We start from the raw sequence: 21,195 nt of genomic DNA, 5'->3' as shown, positions 1-21,195 counted from the left end.
TGCAGGACGGCGGATATAAAGAGCAGGATTTCCGCTTGCGCCCCTTTCCGGTGGTGACGACCTCCCCACGGCAACATGCCTGTGAGTTCCTTGGTGCAGGTTTCGGCGGAGGTCTCGCTCTTCGGTCCGCACGCTCCTCTCACGCTGATTTCGAGTCGTAGAGGGTCCTCGTTTGCCCTCCGCGTTTCCTAGGACATTAACTACAGGGACTGCAGAGGCCCGCGAGGCCCCCTGCATAGACGGGAGCGGAGAGGAGATAAGATGGCGGCCCAGCTGCGCAGACACCAGGGGCGGCGAGGGGCGAGCTCTCCCCGGTGTGTGGCGGTGGGGGATGTTTTCGATCGTCCCATTTTCGCCCGTGGTTTCTAAATCTCTACATGTCTGCCTCTCTTAGCTCGCTAAGGATCTCCTTCATCCCTCGCCAGAAGAGGAGAAGAGGAAACACAAGAAGAAGCGCCTGGTGCAGAGCCCCAATTCCTACTTCATGGATGTGAAATGCCCAGGTGAGGAGCTGGTTTGCAGTAGCCAAGAAAACACTGGGTCCAGGAATTGGAAAAAGGTGTAGTGTGAGCTGTACCATATCCTCGAACAGCTGCAATATCTTAAAATTCGAATGTAGGAGATACGTAAAACTTTGTACTTACGGAGGAGTGATGCAGAGTGACTTCCCATCAAAACTCCATTTACAAACCTTAACATTTCGTTGTGTTAAGAAACTAGGATGATGTGTTGTGCTTCTGTCTTGGTCACCAAGTACTTGTACCTGGAGGTTAGTAGTGTTGACCCTATACTCACCATCCTTCCCTCCCAAGTGGAGGACCTCTGAATAATTGTTCGTTCCACTACTTTCCCTTTCAGACTGTAGGATGGTAGTGACCTATTAACCGAACATTTATAGGTGGGGGCAGGTAGTCCAGATTGCTTCCAAGTTGGCTTTAATGTGTATTTAGAGCCAGGTAGTCCAGTTTCGAATAGGATAGTAAACTTCAAAAGTTTACATAACATGCATGTCTTACCAGTTAATACATGAGAGCATATGTATAAGTGAAGGCATGGAAGAAATATAACCCTTTCTTCATGTCTTTTTCCAGGATGCTATAAAATCACCACCGTCTTTAGCCATGCACAAACAGTAGTTTTGTGTGTTGGCTGTTCCACTGTCCTCTGTCAGCCTACAGGAGGAAAAGCAAGGCTTACAGAAGGTAAATGGTTTTAACTAATGGAACTTGGGCTTTGAATCTCACAGTGATGGAAGGATCATAATGTAAATGGTCAGACTCTTGTAAAGAGGGTTGGATTTGATAGTCTTCTCCCCAGATAGATTAGCAGACATGACTTTTTCGTCTTTATTTTATTGACTTTGTAAAAAAGAGGCAGGCAGAATCATCAGTTCATTGTTCTACTTAGTTATACATTCATTGGTTGATTGTTTGTGTCCTGACTGGGGATCAAACCTACAATCTTGGGTTTATCAGGATGCTCTAACCACCACTGAGCTACCTGGCCAGGGCCAACACCACATTTCTTAATCTCAAAACACTACTGTCTAAAGTTGAAATGAGTGGATGATAAAAGCAGTTGTTATGAGCTGTAGCCAGAAGGGTCCTTAAGTGGCTAGGTATTAACTAAAGGAGTTAAGGAAAAGAGGTAGCTTTCTTGTGAATGGATCATGAGACATCAGTTCTATGAGTGTGGGGCAGGGAAAGTAGGCTACTGTCAGCTAACCTTTGAACCTTTCTCTTCCAGGATGCTCCTTCAGAAGGAAGCAGCACTAAAAGCACCCTGAATCAAGATGAGTGGGGAACCATCCCAATAAACACATTTTGGATACATCCTGTTTATTGTCTTGTAGTTTACTGCTAGGAAGTTCTTAACCTCAAGTATTCAGGGGCAACCAGAAGGATGGACTGCTAAGTCATTGAGGGCAAGTAAGTAGCCAAGTGCCTTAAAAGTCCATTTAGGACATTTCTGTCCACCAGGGCACATTAAGTAAACCTTCAGAGCTTGATGGAAAAAATGTGGTATACTATATAAATGAGATATTTACATTCACTTTCAGGTTTTCTTATAATTAAGAATAGAAACTGACCATTGATCTTTGAAACACAATCCAGCACACTACTTTAATACAAAACAACTCAGGATCTTTTATTTACAGTTGTCAGAAACCATGTTCAGAGGCTTGTGAATATAGAGGTTGTTGCTAGGCAGCTCTTGGTGGGTAAGGGCCAGAAACCTCCAGTCTCCTACAGTTAAGGAGACTTGTCCAAGTGGAGGTTAGTGCCTTATACTCCATAGCCAGTATTGTAGCCGACTCTGGGCTGGTGGGGGTTGTGGACTCATGAAGGGAGGAGGAGGAGAACGTGTGGAGGTATAAGAACCTAGAAATAAATGGGAAATAGGTGAAAGGTGAATAAAATATGGATATCTGAGATTAGAAGGAGATAATGATGGTGATTCTTTACCTGACTCTGACATTCCTAGAGTTGGTACATAAACAACTGGAATTGTCTGTATCTTATTTACGAAGGCATTGTATGCTGGAATAAGAACAAGGGAGGTGTCGGTAAAGAAGCATATTTGTCTTCGTTGGAGGAAGGCCTTAGTAATACTTCAAATTAACTTGATAGTAATTAGGAAATTTTTATTCAGTTATTTTTAGAGATGCTTTTATCTTCTGGCCAAAAGGTCGGGGAAAGTGCAGGTGTAGACAATTGTGTTGTATTGCTCAAATCATCCCTAGCTATGAATTTGAGCAAAACTAGTCATTAAAGGGTTAGCAGTGATTTACACTTCTGAATGGTATTTGTTTGCTACATCCAATTTATGGTAGTTGTAACTTGAGTAGGGCCTTTAATCTACTAGGTGACTAGGATTAGGGAGGCTAAATTAGTTTCACCTGCTTGTCCCAAATTAGATGAGATGAAAAACTAATTTTCATCCTTACTTAGTTTGCTAAGTACAAAGGCATTTTCCAAGTCAAGTCCATTACCTAGAAAGATGAAAGCTGTTGATGCCAGCACTGCAAAGACGGTTAAGAGGATCTGGTAAGAACCCACGAACTTAGGGAGGACACCTGAATCTTCACATTGATCTGTGCATTGGCCAGAACAAAAGAAGATAGTTATTTAATAACACATCAGGGCAGATGCTGCATTTAAAACCTTGTCACAAACGTATCTAGCAGAAGCACTCAAAATCCAGACCTCTAGAACGCTGATTTTCAACCGGTTGATGCAAGAATTTTTTAAAACATGCAATACCTGACTGCTTAGGGCCACTGACTCCTTTCCTTCGAATGTCATATTTTTAAAAAAATGACAACAGCCAACACAATAGACGTCTGGTGTGAATGAATCAAAAGTATGCCTTTTTTAAAAAAGATAAAACAACAAAACAGGGTTCAGCACAAATAGTGCCCCGTTTTTACTATGAAATAAGCATGTAATTCTGTAACAATATCACTGAAACCATGTGACATTTTAGGCGAAATGTTCAAATGAAAACTAGAGTACTACACCCATACTATTACCCTGCCAACCGCACTCCAACAGGTGTTATTTGTGTAGGACCCTTGATACATTTTTGTGTGCTCCAGAATTTGTGTGCTGTGAGATGAGACAGGGTGAAAATTGATGTTGTGGGAAATGGTTTTGCTGCTTACCAGAGTAAAGAGGTAAACTACTTGGCTCCATCTTTTTGGCTTTTTCCTGTCTCCAAAGTAGTAAACTCCCAATTCTTGATCCTTAGTTTTTCCTCTCAGCTTACAAGAGTGTTTAAAACCCCTGCAATCTGAAAATGGCTGTTATATTTTTCCTCACTAAATTCCTGGCAATCTATGGTCGTGATTTCTAATTCTAATCCCTGTAATGTGAAACATTTGTTTGGTTCCCTAATGGCCTCTTAAATCCAAGGGCTCCTTTTCTTTTTTCACTCAGGATGTTTCTAGGCAACATTTTGATTCGTATATAACTTTGTCATTAATAAAACGTTAAGACTCCTTTCTGAAGCATATGTGGTACCTACCTTTGATTATTTCAAATTTTTCAGTGTCTAGAACTCTTCTGCCCCACTAAATTTCCCGTTCTTCCACTATAAACTGTCATCAGGCCCTCATACATAGTTCCTATTCTGTATCTCTGGTATAGGCTCTCTACCTGTGGACTTAAAACTGGTCTTAAGCCTCTCACCTTTTCAACAACTGTCTCACTGCTTCACAGTTGACAAACTGCTTCATTCTGAAGAATGAGGTTGCTTGAGGTGCATATACTAAGATTCTCAACACTAATCCCTGATCAGGTCCCACTGTTGAAAGTCCAAATAAAACGAGGTGTATTTTCTAGCATCCCACTGTTGTGTCTACACTGAACTAATTCCTATTTCCCCAACTGGGCCTTGTCTTATGTATGATGTCTGCAGTAGGAATCATGCCTGGTATATACCAGTAGGCACATGCTTGTGTGACTGAGCTGAAGGCTGGGTTAGGTATTTGTAGTTAACCACTGCTACCCACCGTGGTTGTACTGTTCCCGCTGATCCCTCGTCTCCAAGAAGTGCAGAAATTTTTAACAATTTTTTTTTTTTTTTTTTTTTTTTGCCATGGGTAACTTTGGCTGTCTGGTAAAATCTATACATCTCCTCTTGGAATATTTTTAGTGCAAAATATATTGTACATAGAAATGAAACCAATTATATCAAAAATTAACCAAAATAGAAAAAAACTCTAACAATTACACAGCAAAATGTTAAAAGCCCTAATTTGTGTTACAGTAATATGTGTGCTTTACCAACAAGTCTAGCTTCAGGTCTGATCATGGTAATTTTGAAAAATATTTTGAGATGTGACAATTGGAACATGAAAATATCTGGATCCCATTGGTGACAAACTCACTGTTGATACTGCTGTTGTTTGTTGCCTGTATTCATAATGAGTTTATAAATCAACTCATTTAAAAGCTGCTCTAATACAGCACAGATTGGAGTTGAACACTTTTTAGTGGTGGGCCTTGAACACCTGGATTCTTAATTCTAAAGGGCAAAATACATCTACCCTTTTGAGTTAGGAGAACTAAAATGCATATAAACATGCTTAGGATATTTGTTGACTAGCACATATCAAATGCTTCTATAAACACTATACTAGGGTTTGGCCTAATTCACTCCCAACAATTAAGTACTGTTGCCCTTGAGGGATGGACAAGTGGAAGTGATAAATGTAAGGATGGTTCTGTGACTTTAAAAAAAAAATTACTGATTTTTAGAGGGAAAGAAAGATTCCACTTCATTGCATTTATTGCATTCATGGGTTGCTTCCTGACTGGGGATCGAGCCCCCAACCTTGTATTGGGACAACGCTCTAACCAACTGAGTAACCTGGCCAGGGCCTCTAGCTTTCTTAACATCTCTTTCTGTAACTGTTCTCATACCACCAAAACTTGGCATCATTTCTAAACTGGGTAAGGCTAGAATCAGGACTTGGGGAAGCTAAGTCTTCTTTCCAGAATTTGCCATTTGCCATTTGCCCTTTGCTTGACACAAAAGATCTGCTAAATAGTTTTGAAGAAAACGAAACATCAAGAGCTTTAAAACGGAAAAGTAGTACATGTATGAAGCTGACGGACTTGTTAAACTGACGTGACTATTAAAAATAGGTTAAGTATCACATATAGCTAGTGATAAAAAAGCTATCTATATGTGTAGATAGATAGAGCTAGTGATAAACCATTGTGTTTTCGGTGGGCTTGGAAAATTGATCCATGCCCCAGCTAGTTTGAGTAAATATTGGTCAAGTGGCTGAATGTTTTCCATTAACTAATTGTAATACATTGTCTTGTTCCTTCTCTGGTTTGAAAATAGGAGCCTCCATTGCTCACCTGCACCAGGCTTCTCCTTAATAGCTTTCACTAGCACAGCTTCACTTTGACTGGTGAGCACACAGGAAATATTGATGAAAACAGGTGATGTCATCTGCTGAAGGGAAGTGAAGTTGACCACTCTTACGGGGTAGATAGCGAGGCCAGGCGTGAGGGAAGAGTGACTATGGCCAGAGACCATATGACTAGAGACCACTAGAACTGGGGAGTTAGGGAAGACCTTGGAGAAAAGATAAAATGGCACTTACTTGAAAGAAAAGTCAGTTTCACATCAGCCATTCCAATCTTAAACATACACAGTAAGACCCCTGGATTTCTAGTTCCTAGGTAACTGACAGTAAGTCATTTTTTTTTCACACTTAGATATGTTGAATGATAAGGGGGAAAAGTGATCTGTGAGAATAAAATCTGCTTCAAAAAAGTTTTAAACTAGAATTGTAAAGATTGTTTTAAGATAACATTGGTGTTATCTTCCAGCTAATAACTCTGGGAGTCCCCCTGACATTGTGAAAGGAACACATTTTCTTCATCCTCTTAAGAATTCCTTTTGGTGAATTTTATCAAATCATTTGAAAACTTTCTTTACCTTTAGACTGGGAATCAAACACCTCTTTTTTTTCATAACTGTTCTGTTTTGGTTCGGTTCTCAACATACCTCTAGCTTCTCAAGAACTCTGTCCACTCCCATTACTCTTATCTCCCCGATGTCGTCTTTGTGGCTAAGAACCAATTCTGACTGGTTGATGTAAAAGGCTGGGATGAAAGGAATGAGGATTCTTTGCATTCCATTCTTGCTGCGTTCACTGACCAGTGTGGCCCACCCATAGACGGAGGTGTCAGCCCTGCTGAGGGCCTGGAGCAGCTCCTCTGACTGGGGTTGAACTTTGATTAGGCAGACATAAACCCCTGAAGAAAAGAGGAAAAAATGAGCAGGAATGTTCAGAGGCTTTATTGAGCCAACTGAATTAGGATAAGAAATAAAAATGGTGACCTGTAAATTTAAAAAAAAACAACAACTTCGTTTTGGTATTTGGTATTAGCACACTAATGGGCCACTAAAAGAAAACAGCCCCAGGGAATCCACAATTGAACTTGTTGCTTAAGAATGTCATTATTGGTAAATCAACATGCCAGGGAGTATGAAATAATACAGTGCAAACAAATTACAGGGATATAGAATGAAGGAGTCAGATGGTAAGATCAGAAAGTGTGAAAGAAAGGGAAGCTTTGAGCATGGTTTAATCAGTGAAACCACCACTTTATGACCTTATTTCTCTCCATAGTATTCTAGTTATCCATGCTTAATCAAACATAGCTGTCACCTGACATACCTGACATCTTTTGACATCTTTTACTTCACTCCTGTATTCAATCATTCTCCAAATCTTGCTAAGTTATCCTTTGACATGCCTCTGACATCTGTCTGCCCCGGTAGGATTTCTGTTACTCTAGTCTGGACCCTTCCCTGTTCATTCCTGGAGTATTGCAATGGCCACATTTACTACTCTCCTTGCCTCCCGTTATTCATTCTTTCTTGTGCATTCTATGTATTTCCAATAGATACTTTGAAACAGATTTCATCTTATTTTTTATAAGCTTCTGCGGGACTGTATATTGCCTGAAATGTGTTTCCTTCACATCTAACTCACTCCTAGTCATCTTCTAAAAGGTTAATTACTCTGTGAAACCTTTACCCTATGTTTGATGTAGATACACCTCCTTTCTGGTGCCCCACGTGTTTCTTCATAACTAATTACTCAGTGCAGTACCAATAAGACTTAAAATTTATTAAAAGCCTTGTCTTACTCCTCTTTGTACCTCCAGTGCCTGTGCTGGTACCAGGCATTTTATTTGGTGCTCAACAGTTGGCTTAGTGAAACTTCAGTGCTTAATCATTACCCATACCATTTACACTGCCTAGCCTTGGAGTAGAAGCCTCCCATGATGTAGCACTATCCTGTTTACATTTGATTTGAATCTTGTATTTTAGATATTTGATTTATATAAAGTCATCCCAATGTCATGCCTATGTCTACTTTCTGCTTGTTAATGCTATTCTGCTTGGAATAGTAGCCTTAAGTTCGACAAACACTGTGCTACTTGCTGGGGCTAAAAGATGAATGAGACGTAAGTGAAGCTCTCACATAGATAGCAGGGACTAACAAAATAGAAAATTACAATAGGAAAGCATTTTCTATTGCGTTATAAACAATAAAAAGGTGTATAGAGACATGTTTAACAAGTTTGAAAGGATTGAACAAAAATGTTGATTGATAGTCCATAGTTGTAGAACACAAATATCAAAACAAGAGGGAAACCAAATTCAACTGGTCAAACTCACCTTTCTCCATGCTGAAATCTGAATGGATGTGAAAGACTTTACTTGCTGGAATGTCTAGCAAAGTATTACTGAACTGTACATGGCACAGTATGAGGGTCTCTGGAAGAAGTATTGTTGTAATGGCCAAGGCCTGACTTGGGGTGCAGGATCCTAGTAGCAGAAAAGAGATAAATAGTTTTATCACAAGAATTTGTAAAAGGGGAGGCCATTATATGAAAGCAGTTTGGTATTCCGCACCCCTGCACTCCCCCACCCCCATAAAAAAAAAAGGGAGTCAGTTGTGCTTCACTTGTTACGGCTGTCTGCTTGCCAGCTCTGTTGAATTCTGCTACAATCAAGGTGAAAGTAGTGTAGTAAGACCCTTGCCTCTGCTAGCTTGTGAATGACTGTAGTGGGGCTTACATTATCAACATGAGAGGTGGTGTCCCTTTCAAAGGTTGTTGGAATTTATCAGTAGGAATAACGCAGATCACAGGGAAATCGGACAGCTATTAGAAATACAGCGCTGCAGCTGGGAAGTAGCTTTTTAATTCTATAGGTTTGTTTTCCACAACCATTTAAATATAATTCAAGGTGAAGCTCTCTAAAACTTCATTACAAGTGATGCCTTAAACAGGAGCCACATAACCAGCAAGAAATGGACTGGAAGCATTTGAGATATTGCTCCCTGGCATACATCCTCAGTTTGGTTCAAATTAACTCCTTCAAAAATTCTCAAAAGAAAGACAAAAGAGACTGGCACCATGGTTGGGTCAGCTGCAATGGATGGCATTCTAGCTAAACAGAAACTGGTATCCTGTAAGATTTATCCCGTGTACAATTTTTTTCTTTTCTTTTTTTAAAGGGATTTTTTAAAAAAAGGTTTTATTTATTTTCAGAGAGAGGGGAAGGAGGGATAAAGAGAGGGAGAAACAACATCTGTTGCTTCTCACACACCCTCAATTGTGGACCTGGCCCACAACTCAGGCATGTGCCCTGATGAGGAATCAAACCTGCAACCCTTCAGTTTGCAGGCTGGCACTCATTCCACTGAGCCATACAAGCCAGGGCAGAATTACATTTTTTTTTAAAGATTTTATTTATCTATTTTTAGAGAGAGGAGAAGGGAGGGAGAAAGGGAGGGAGAGAAACATCAGTGTACAAGAGAAACGTCGATTGGTTGCCTCTTGCAGACCCCCAACCATGGACCTGTCCCACAACAACCCAGGACCTGACTGGGAATTGAACCAGTGATCTTTGGCTTTGCAAGACAATGCCCAACCCACTAAGCCATGCTGGTCAGGGCTCCTTTTATTGTTTAAATGCTTTTTCTGAGCCTTTTTTTCCATTTTTAAATTTTTATTTATTTTAATTAAATTTATTGGGGTGACATTAATAAGATCATATAGATTTCAAATGTACATTCTTATGATACATGATCTGTATATTGCATTGTGTGCCCACCATCCAAAGTCAAATTGTCTTCTGTCACCATGTATTTGGCTTCCTTTACCCTTTACTACCCTCCCCACCCCTTCCCACCACCACACAGCTGTCTGTGTCCCATGAGTTTCAGTTTTATTTCCCACATATGACTGAAATCATACGGTTCTTAGTTTTTTTCTGACTGACTGATTTTGCTTAGCATAATATTCTTAAGGTCCATCCATGTTGTCACAAATGACAGTATTTCATCTTTTGTTATGGCTGAGTAGTATTCCATAGTATATATATATGTACCACATCTTTATACAATCCTCTGTTGAAGCATGCTTTGGTTGTCTGCATGTCTTGGCCACAATGAATAGTGCAACCAACATAGGGGTGCATATATCTTTGTGAATAAATGTTTTCAAGTTTTTCAGATAGATACCCAGAAGAGGGATTGCTGGGTCATGTTGTAACTCTACTCTTAATTTTTTGAGGAACCACCACATTGTTTTCCATGGTGGCTGTACCAGTTTACATTCCCACCATCAGTGATTAAGGATTCCTTTTTCTCCACAACATCCCCAGCACTTGTTGAGGTGGTATCTCATAATTTTTAAAAAAATACATTTTATTGATTATGCTATTAAAGTTGTCCCAATTTTTTCCCTTTGCCCCCCTCCACATGGTACACCTCATTCCTTCTGGCAATCCCCCTGAATAATTCATGCCCGTGGATCATGCATATAAGTTCTTTGGCTACTCCATTTCCTATACTGTTATTAACATCACCCTGTCTATATTGTACCTACAAATTTGTACCTCTTAATCCCTGTACTTTTCCCCCCATTCTTCCCTTCCCCCTCCCAACTGATAACCCTCCAAATGATCTCCATATCTATGATTCTGTTTCTGTTCTGCTTGTTTGCTTAGTTTGTTTTTTACATTCAGTTGTCGATAGTCGTGAATTTATTGCCATTTTAATGTTCATAGTTTTGATCTTCTTAAATAAGTCTCTTAAACGTTTCATGTAATAAGGGCTTGGTGATGATGAACTCCTTTACCTTTACCTTGCCTGGAAAACATTTTATCTGCCCTTCCATTCTAAATGATAGCTTTGCTGGATAGAGTAATCTAGGTTGTAGGTCCTTGCTTCTCATCACTTTGAGTACTTCCTTTGAGTACTTCTTGCCAGTCCCTTCTAGCCTGCAAACTTACTTTTTTTTTTTTGGAAAGATTTTATTTATTTATTTTTTAGAGAGGGGAAGGGAGGGAGAAAGAGAGGGAGAGAAACATCTATGTGTGGTTGCATTTCACATGCCCTCTGCTGGGGACCTAGCCTGCAACCCAGACATGTGTCCTACAGTGGAAATTGAACCAGCGACCCCAGTGCTCAGTCCACTGAGCTATACCAGCTAGGGCTGCAGACTTTCTTTTGAGAAATCAGCTGACAGTCTTATGGGAATGCCTTCATAGCTAACCATCTGCTTTTCTCTTGCTGCTTTTAAGATTTTCTCTTTATATTTAACCTTTGGGATTTTAATTATGATGTGTCTTGGTGTGGTCGTCTTTGTGACCATATTATTTGGGATTCTCTGTGCTTCCTGGACTTGTATGTCTATTTCCTTCACCAAATTAGGGAAGTTTTCTTTCATTGTTTTTCCAGATAAGTTTTCAATTTTTTGCTCTATCTCTTCCCCTTCTGGCACCCCTATGATTTGAATGTTGGTACATTTGAAGTTGTCCAGAGGCTCTTTAGCCTATCCATGTTTTGGGGGGATTTTTTTTCCTTCTTGCTGTTCCAATTGAATGATTTTTTTTCTTCCTTATGTTCCAAATCATTGACCTGATTTTTGGCTTCATCCACTCCACTGTTAGTTCCCTGTAAAATTTTTTAATTTTACTTAGTGTAACCTTCATTTCTGCCTGGGCCTTTTTTATGCTGTTGAAGTATCCAGTGAGTTCTTTGAGCATCTTAATAACCAGTGTTTTGAACTCTGCATCTGATAGATTGCTTATCTCCATTTTGTTTAGTTCTTTTTCTGGAGTTTTTTTCTGTTTTGTTTTGTTTTTTATAAGAGCTCTGGGTTTTTTTTTTGTTTGTTTAAGATTTTTATTTATTTGTTTTTAGAGATGGGAAGGGAATGAGGAAGAGAGGGAGAAAAACATCAATGTGTGGTTGTCTCTCGTGCACCCCCGCTACTGGGGACCTGGCTCTCAACCCAGGCATGTGCCCTAGCCCAGGAATCAAACCCACAACCCCTTGGTTTGCAGGCCAGTACTCAATCCAGTGAGCCACACCAGACAGGGCTGTTCTGTTCTTTCATTAGGACCATATTTCTTTGTCTTCTCATTATGGCAGCCTCCCTGTGTTTGTTTCTGTGTACTAGGTAGAGCTGCTTTGACTTCGTCTTAGAAGCATAGCCTATGTAGAAAAGCGCACTAGTAAGTTGGATGCGGCAGATCATTAGGTCACCCCAATGGTGGGGGTAACTCGTGTGAACCAGGTTGATGGAATCTCCAATACGGTGTCCCTGCGCTGTGGCTCTGTGTGGGGGAGGGCTCAGAAAGGGGACAGCGCTGCAGCTTGGCCTCTGGAATTTTTGTCTGAGAGGGAGCTGTCCCCCGGCACTCACCCTGATGCCAGACACTCTGATTTTTCATCATATGCTACTGGTGCCCTTCCAGCTGCTGCCCCCATGCTGGAGCTCAGAGGGAGTGAGAGATGACTGAGAATCTTGCAATTTCTTCTGCCCCAACGCCCACTGGTTGTTACAGACAGGAGTTATGGGAACTTATCTTCCTGGCACTGGAACCCTGGTATGGGGCTGGGATCCCTTGGTCCTGAGGTATTCCACCCAATTTTTATCCACCATGGTGTGGGACCACTTACTACGTGCCTCCAGGCAGGTCTCCAAGTCTCCGCCCCTCCTACCCATGTGAATGAATGTGACTTCTTTAATTCCTTGGTTTTCGGACTTCCATACAGCTTGACTTTCTGACAATTCTGGGTGATAGTTGTTTTGTAGTTTAGTTGTAATTTTTGCTGTGATTGTGCAAGGAGACGAGCCGTATTTACCTACACCTCCATCTTGATCAGAAGTTGGTATCTCATTGTAGTTTTGATTTGTATTTCCCTAAAAGCTAGTGAAGTTGAGCTTCTTTTCATATATATATTGGCCATTTGTGTATCTTAGGAGAAATGAGTGTTCGGGTCCTCTGCCAATTTTTTAATTGCATTGTTTGGTGTTGAGTTGTATGAGTTCTTTATATATTTTGGATATTAACCCCTTGTCGGGGCTGTTTTTTGCACATATCATCTCTCATTAGTTGGTTGCCTTTTCGTTTTGTTACTGGTTTTTTTTTTTTAATTTTTAAAATTTATTGATTTTTTTTTTTTATCTCACCCAAGGACATGCTTATTGCTTTTAGAGAGACAGAGGGAGGAACAGAGAGAGGGAGGGAAACATTGATGTTAGAGAAACATCAATTGTTTGCCTCTCATACAGGCCTGGACTGGGGACTGAACCTGCAACCTAGGTATGTACATTGATGGAGAATTGAACCCACAGCCTTTTGGTTTACCAACTGAGCCATGCTGGCCAGGGCTTTTTAATTTATTGATTTTAGAACGAGAGGTAGGAAGAGAGAGAGAAACATCAATTTGTTGTCCCACTTATTTATGCACCCCCTTGTATGTGCCATGACTGGGGATTGAACCCACAACCTTGGTCAATCAGGATGATGCTCTAACCAGCTGAGCAGTTACCTATCCAGGGCTGTGCCCTGCACACTTAATGTTTTCATTTTGCTGAAGTTCTTTTTCAATTGCTAGCCATCCAGTGACCATTCTCATCTTTTGGAGACTATTAGCAATATCAAAGGAAGTGTTTAATGAGGTTTCCTAATAAGTTGTAGCTTTAGAAAGATTTTTCAGGAAAGAAAGTTGTAGTGTTTCTAAAATCATAAGGTAGACAGCCATGAGTGAATGTTAGGAAGAAATATTTAGAACTTTGTAAAAGAACCTGGAAAATTTTAAAGATCAGATGTTCTTATTTACATATACTTAGATTGCACTTATAAGATTAAATATTTAATGTAAAAAGAAAAATAGCCCTGGCCGGTGTGGCTCAGTGGATTGCGTACCAGACTCTGAAGCAAAGGGTTGCTGGTTTGATTCCCAGTCAGGGTACATGCCTGGGTTGCGGGCCAGGTCCCCAGTTGGGGGTGCACAAGAGGCAACCACACACTGATGCCTCTCTCCCACTCCTTTTCCCTCCTTTCCTCTCTCTCTAAAAAATAAATATAATCTTTAAAAAAGAAAAATAACATTAGGTGCTTAAAAATTGAAGACCAAAAAGGCAGAGTTAAATTATCTGAAGTTTTTTTATAAAGGTTTTATGTATTTATTTTTAGAGAGAGGGGAAGGAAGGGAAAAGGAGAGGGTCAGAAATATCATGTGTGGTTGCCTCTCACGCACCCCTTACTGGGGACCCTGCCCGCAACCCAGGAATGTGCCCTGACTGGGAATCAAACCAGTGACCCTTTGGTTTGCAGGCTGGCACTCAATCCACTAAGTCACACCAGCCAGGGCTAAATTATCATAAGTTGTTTAAATTTAATTTTTCAATTATGCTTGACATATTATAAAGTTTCCTAAGTTTTATAGGCGGTAATTCAGTAATTATATTCTGGACTTCTCTTCTTGGTTTTGAATGTTTTCTTGACTGAAAAAGATCTGGAATTTGTTTTTTTTCTAAAAAAAGTTTTTAAAAAAACTGTTCACCTGAGGATATGTGTATTGATTTTGAGAAAAAGAGAGAAAGGGGGATAGAAAAAGAGAGAAACGTTGATGTGAGAGAGAAATATCATTCAGTTGCCTCATGTGTGCACCTTGACTGGGGATCAAATTTACAACCTAGTATGGGCTCTGGGTGGGAATTCAGCTCGCAGCCTTCTTGCCTGTGGAACAGTGCTCCAACCAGCAGAGCCAGCTGGCCAGGGTATGGGATTTGTCCTTTCTTTAGGGAAAAAAAAAGGAATGAAACCATGTACATGGATTTTTGGAGTGGGACATATCTACTACTTTGGTCACCAACTGGTCGTACCTTGTATAATGTACTTGCTCTTAGACTCTGTGTTGCCATCTTTAAAATAATGACAATTACTACATGATAATATTGTTAATTAGATAACATATCTAAAAATTCCTAACATAGCATCTGGAATTGATTAGGAACTTCTAGTATTTTAGTTTTCATTACTCCACCTTTTTTTGACTGCACATTATAGTCCAATACAAAACCAAAAAAAGAAAAAGAAAAAGCTTACTAGGCACGTTTGCTGAGTGAATAACATTTCAGATGTCACCTAGTCCAATAATTCTTAAGTTTGGGGAAGCTTTAAAAGAATTGTATCTTAGGTCCTACCCCAAATTTATTATATTTCTGGATGGAGCTGAAAAATCTGTTTCTTTTGTTTTTGTTTTTGTTTCTCTTTTTACCTTACACAAGGACATTTTTTCATTGCTTTTAGAGAGGAAGGAAGGGGGAGAATGAAACATTGGTGTGAGAGAGAAGCATTGATTGGTTGCCTTCTGTACGCACCCAGACTGGGGATCAACCCCCAGTGTACGTATGTGCCCTGTCCTGGGAACCGAATCTGCAATCTTTCGGTTACAGGATGACGCTCCAATCAACTGAGCCAAACTAGCCAGGGCAAGAGGCTGTATTTTTAACAGATTCTTTTTTTTTTTTTTTAATGAATTTCCTTGAGTAACATTGAAAATCAGCCATGTTTCACTCTGGCTGATGTGGCCCAGTGGATTGAGTGCCAGCCTGCAAACTGAAAGGCTGCCAGTTCAAGTTCGACTCCCAGTCAGGACCCATGTCTGGGCTGTGGGCCAGATCCCCAGTTGGCCACTGATCAATATATCTCTTGCACATTGTTGTTTCTCTCCCTCCCTTCCCCTCTCTCTAAAAAATAAATAAAATCTTTAAAAAAAAACAAGAAAAGAAAATCAGCCATGTTTGGAAATCCCTGATCTAAACTACCTCCTGTTCTAAGGCAGGGTTATATAACTAGAAAGACAGCAGGGACTTGGTTGAGCCTGTTTCAGATCCTTAATCCAGTCATAATTTCTGAGGTCTCATACCTCCCAAATGATTTATTTTTAAGATGGATTCAATTTTGAAATAAAAGGAAATTTGTATTGCCAATTCAAAGGGGTAAATGAATTGGGAACAATCACTCACACCTGTAAAGAGATTCCTGACCTTTAAGATTGACATCATTTCTGCCAGTGGTGATGAAGAACTTGAACACAGTTGAATTGGGGTTATTGGTGAGATAAGTCTTGAGGTCATAACTGAGTGTTAATCTTGATGATGCATTGACAACCACCTGTCAGGAAACCAAAGGAAAATCTATATCTTAAGTTCTTAGAGAATCTGGTTCCCTCCTTCTCCATCCCTCATAACTTATTTAACCAAAAGTGTCCTGTTTCACACAAATTGCCCTTCCAGTGATCATATGTTTGAGAACCACGAAATCTTATGGGAAGATAATAACTTTTTTTTCATTATTCCATCTGACATAGCTTCCCTTTGTGTGACTCCCTATTAAAGTGTCTTTGAAGACAATTGCAACTTTAGGAAGTTTTCTCTCTCTTTAGTTGCATATAATTTCAACCATTTTTGAAATTTGAAGGTACTCTGGTTTCTCTCAATGTACTTGTAATGTTTTTCCTTATATTGTAGGTATTTTTATACTTGTTAAAATTCTTCGTATTAGGCTCTAAGTTCTTTAGCTTAGAATCCTAATTTATCCCTGTGCATCCTATACTGTGCCTTGTGTATAAGGCAAGTGCTTAACCATTCCAAAGAGAGAAGGTGATGATGATCCTTTTCCCCCCCACAGATATCCTCAATTTAAATGCAACATACACCTGGCCAGGTAGCTCAGTTGGTTAGAGTGTCACCTGATATGCCAAGGTTGCAGTTCAATTCCCCATCAGGACACATACGACAATCAACCAATGAATACATATACCCCTTCTCCCCTTCCCTTTCTCTCTCTAAAATTAATAAATAGAAGTTATTCTAAAAAAAAACAAATGGCTGTTGTGGCTCAGTGAATTGAGTGCTGGCCTGCAAACCAAAGAGTTGCCGGTTTGATTCCCAGTCAGGGCACCTGCCTTGGGTTGTGGGCCAGGTCCCCAGTAGGGGGCGTGTGAGAGGCAACTACACTGATATTTCTCTCCCTCTCTTTTCCCCTCCCCCTCTGTCTAAAAATAAATAAATGAAACCTTTTAAATTAATAAATGCAGTATACTGTCCAGTCTCCTGAGTACTACCACAGTTGTTGTTTTTAAATATTCAAGGACCTTAAAAGTAAGTTGTTACCTTAGGCTCAGTAAGGGAAGGAGTTTTGTCATTTTCATCTTTGTATTTCTAGTGCCTAGCACAGTCACTAACATATAACAAGCCTCAATGAGTGCTAGTTAGTGAATAATTAAATGATAATTTCACAAAGTACACAAATTGGAATATAAATGATCTTTTTAACTTTTGTAGCCTCTGACACCATAGCCCGTTCCCTCTCTTGCAGTTTGTGACAACCTTTCTCCTTAGTTTTCTAGTACTTAGACCCTAGCACCTAGAACCTGCAACCCAGGTGTGTGCACCTGACTGGAATTGAACCATCAACCTCTCTGCGGGCTGACGCCCAACTGAGCCACACTGGTCAGGGCAAACACAATATATACTTTTATTTGCTTTTGCACAGCTATGTCCCTATGTCTTTGGTCTAAAATGCCTTCTCCCCTTTTTCTTGCCAAATTCCTCATCCTCAAGACTCAGTTTAAGTGTTACCTCTGAAAACTTTAGGCTTAATGTCTAGGCAGAATTAGTGACTTCCTTCTGTATTCTGAGAGGATATCTGACATACTGCTAGTAAAGCAATGATCAATTATGTTTTATTTATGCTACCTACATGTAATTATGTCACCACTAGACTGTGAGCTCCTTAAAAGAATGCACCAGATACTATGTAGGCACTCACTGGATGATTTACGCACATATAAAATACTTTGCTTTGCAGGTTGGGCAGATTAAAAATGATAGTTGTACTGGATATAAAATCAAAATAAAAAAATAGATGCAAAGTGCCAAGCCCATAGGAGATGCTCAAAGAATGATAGCTGTTATATTTGAGGAATGAAGAGAGGAACAAACAAGTTCTTTGAGCACAGAGGAAGGAGACTGTACCTGTATTTAAGGGGAAAATTGGAAAGGCTTCATTAAGCCAACCTCTTCACTTGTTCACCCATCTCATCTACTGAAGAATATCACATCAGCAATTCTCCCTACTCCTTCATCATTTTTTCTTCTCTACTGAATCATTTCTAAGTCATTATTTCTCTGATATTAAAAAAATAATCAACAAAACAGACTCTTGACTCCAATTTCGTGAAGAGCTGTCCACTGTCTCTAAGTCCTCTTTTCCAATTCTCCAAACTTTCACTCCCATCTCTTTCACTGAAGCTACTCATCAGTCTCCAGTCTCCATATTCTAAAAACCGTCAGGCATGTTTCAGTTTTCAGCTTACTTGACCTATTAATAGCATTTGACATGGTTGATCACTCCCTCCCTCTTGAAATAACTGTCTTCACTTGGCTTCCAGGACACCAAAATCTTTGGATTTTCCTCCTCCTTCATGGTCATTTCTTATAAGTCTCTCTTGTCGGTTCCTCCTCTTCTCCCAGTGCTCTTAATACTGGAGTGTTCCCAGAGCTAAGTCCTTGGATGCTTTCTTTGTTTACACTCCTTCTCTTGGTGATCTACTGGCTTTACATACCATTTCTATGCCAATGACTCCCAGACTTTTATACCCAGCTACCTCATATCCAGTTTTACATGTCCAGAACTGACCTCTTCAAAACTGTTCCGCTTATAGTTTCCCCATTTCATTTGATGGCAACTCTGACCTTTTAGTTGTCCAATCAAAAATGTCAAGTCATTCTTGACCGCCTTAACACTCTACATGTAATCTGTCAGGAAATTTTATTGGCTCTACCTGTAATATATATTTAGAATCAGTCCACTGCTTATTACCTCCTCTATTACCATCCTGATTCACCATCATATCTCACTTGGGTTACTGCAATAATAACCTCCCAACTGGTCTCTCAACTTCTACCCTTGTCCCTACAGTTTAGTACCAACCAGTAGTCATAGTGATATTTTAAAATATAAGTCTAGTCATTCTTCTGGTTAAGAATCCTAATATTGTTTCCCTTTTTGTTCCCATAAGGCTTGTTGACTGTTCTTTGATATTTGAGTATATTCCTTCTCTATATGCGTATTCCCATATATAGAAATAGTCACCCTTGTCTCTTCAACCCTGGTACCATTAGGTTTACCTCTCGATATGTTTTCACCAGTCCTGGGATATCATGAAAGATTGTTGCTATTCCTGGACTCCTGGCCACTCCTACCCCAGTGACAATGTCTGTTTGTAAAATACTGTCAGTGGAAATCATCCATACCCCAGGGTCACCTAGGAAAAGACAAGAGAAAGCACTTGGCTGGAACTTTTTGATATATATTGGTAGTGACTTTAACTTTACTCAGACTCCAAATGATGAGACCAGCCAAGCAACTGGATCTCTCTCCCCAAAAGGAACACCCAGCTTTGAGAATAACTTTGTTTTCTGAATGGCAGGATCCCCTTCATACATCATGCCAGTAAAATAAAATAAGAACCACCCTGCCCAGGTAGCTCGGTTGGAGTGTCATCCCATACATCAAAATGTTGTGGGTTCGATCCCTGGTCTGGGCATGTAAGGGAGGCAACCATCGATATCTCTCTTTCTTTTTCTCTCTCTCTCAAATCAGCAACATATCCTCAGGAGAGGAAATAAATAAATAAATAAATAAATAAATAACTACTGAACTTCAGAATCAGAAAAGTTCCGATTCCCGGGTCCTTAAAGAAAAACTCATTTTACACATGGGTAACTCTGATTAAACTTTGTTTAGACCATGCTAAGGGCAAATTAGCTTTGAACTACCAATTGATACCAGCACAAAGACTGTAAGAAAGTGATAACTGGTTGGAGGAAGGATTTATTTTGGTTTAAATCTCAGGGTAGCAGAGGAATGCCAATGGTTAGGCTAGATTATTGATCCTGGCATGTGGCCCTTTTGCTTCTTCATCCAAAATCGTATGGATTTGGGATGCCCAAAATATTCCAGAATGGAAACAAAGGAACAATCCTGACAAAACCTAGCAAGAGAGAGTAAACAAGCCTATGCTTCAATGACAAGAGATGAACAATTATGGTATTATAATTTTTGTCAACCTTAAAGCAGAGTTAGCTTACCAGCCCCAGATTACATGTTAGTAGAGGGTGCTTGCAAGTCGGTTGTTAAAGGATTGGAGAATTTGACCTAGTCTGAATAGAGCTCCCTTTGTATCAAGTCCAAAATATATAGTTAATGTTAAAGTTGGGTCCAACATTACATCACTTTACCCAAACACATATGCCCGTAGTTCCCAGAAGAAGATAGAAAGCCAAGGCCAAAGCCAGTCTTACTGGAATGGGTTATTTGGAGGCATACACCCAGTCAACATGTACCACTTTGGAATATGCTATCTGTAAGCCCAAAGAATTTACATAATTTGTTAACCAAAGACTGATTTTCTTCTAACTCAATAGTACTTCTTAGAACAGAAATGCTTTTGTTGAGCAAGAAAATAGTAAAGCTAAACCTTATTACAGTGATGATATATGTAGGAATTAGGCCTTCAATGGGCCTCACAAAACAGCATACACAAAATTGGTTCTTAGAACTAAAACCTTATTGTCCATTCCTTCTATTTCATCCTTTACTGCTCTTCAAATTAGCATTTACCCTCCTTCAGAAATGAAATGGAGAGGGCACAGTACCCTACACTGTCTGCATAATACATTACATAGAGCTATGCATTCAATAGGCATTTAATAAATATGACCGGCTGACTTCTATAATGGCTAACTACTGGGAGAAATGGGCATTAAACTGAGAATTTATCAATTAACATGAAAAATAATAAAATACATAAAAATATTATCTAAGAGAGGGCCTCAGATTTTAGATAATTTAAAAAAATCCTCTAAGGGATGGATTGCTTTGTAATCCTGTCAGTTTTGAGGTTACGAAGTGGAAGGTATCCAGACCATTTTGGTTGAGGAGATGAGTACTGAAGCAGATGACATCTCCAACAAAGGTGCGTTTGGTGTCTGGCTCAATGGCATGCTCTACAGCAACAGGAATATAATCTGCCATGCCTGGATGTCTCCGATCCCAGAGCCCCACAAGCGTCACACCTCTGTTCACAGCCTGGGCCACGTAAGTATAGTTCCGATTCCCGGGTCCAATAAGCAGTAGGTCATCTCTGAAAGAAGACATGAAAGGTAGAAATTCTGAAAAGAGACTTTAGTTAGGAAACAGTTCTGGGGGCAGACCCTATTAAAACATTTTATATTCCAAAGCTCAAAAGTTCAGAAGGAATTCTACAATGGGGAGTAA

At 39.8% G+C, this 21,195-nt stretch overlaps 2 protein-coding genes across 3 annotated transcripts in view; one reads left to right on the top strand and one right to left on the bottom strand.

The window, feature by feature from the left end:
• Positions 1-1,832, top strand: RPS27 (ribosomal protein S27). 2 transcript variants are annotated; one of them, XM_054563464.1, is made up of 4 exons: positions 1-81; positions 395-503; positions 1,092-1,202; positions 1,747-1,832. In XM_054563464.1, the coding sequence occupies exons 1-4, from the start codon at positions 76-78 to the stop codon at positions 1,773-1,775; spliced, it is 255 nt and encodes an 84-aa protein (XP_054419439.1). In that variant the 5' UTR covers positions 1-75; the 3' UTR covers positions 1,776-1,832. The 2 variants fall into 2 exon arrangements, with proteins under 2 accessions (XP_054419439.1, XP_054419440.1); XM_054563465.1 differs by lacking the exon at positions 1-81 and adding an exon at positions 165-314.
• A 331-nt stretch (positions 1,833-2,163) lies between these two features.
• Positions 2,164-21,195, bottom strand: part of NUP210L (nucleoporin 210 like) — a 90,775-nt gene continuing 71,743 nt past the window's right edge. Inside the window, exons 32-40 of the mRNA XM_054562867.1 lie at positions 20,844-21,061; positions 19,044-19,180; positions 15,897-16,023; positions 8,215-8,364; positions 6,529-6,779; positions 5,874-6,093; positions 2,993-3,094; positions 2,466-2,540; positions 2,164-2,381 (exon numbers count right to left, since the gene is read on the bottom strand). Coding sequence (XP_054418842.1) covers positions 2,278-2,381; positions 2,466-2,540; positions 2,993-3,094; positions 5,874-6,093; positions 6,529-6,779; positions 8,215-8,364; positions 15,897-16,023; positions 19,044-19,180; positions 20,844-21,061 — 1,384 coding nt within the window. The 3' untranslated portion in view covers positions 2,164-2,277. The remainder of the gene's footprint in view (positions 2,382-2,465; positions 2,541-2,992; positions 3,095-5,873; positions 6,094-6,528; positions 6,780-8,214; positions 8,365-15,896; positions 16,024-19,043; positions 19,181-20,843; positions 21,062-21,195) is intronic.

The sequence above is a fragment of the Pteronotus mesoamericanus genome, unplaced genomic scaffold (assembly GCF_021234165.1).
Source record: "Pteronotus mesoamericanus isolate MK-2021 breed Mesoamerican mustached bat unplaced genomic scaffold, CSHL_Meso_final scaffold_705, whole genome shotgun sequence".
NCBI lineage: Eukaryota > Metazoa > Chordata > Mammalia > Chiroptera > Mormoopidae > Pteronotus > Pteronotus mesoamericanus.
Note: the sequence above shows the minus strand (reverse complement) of the source record. Positions and strands in the feature narration are given on the sequence as shown.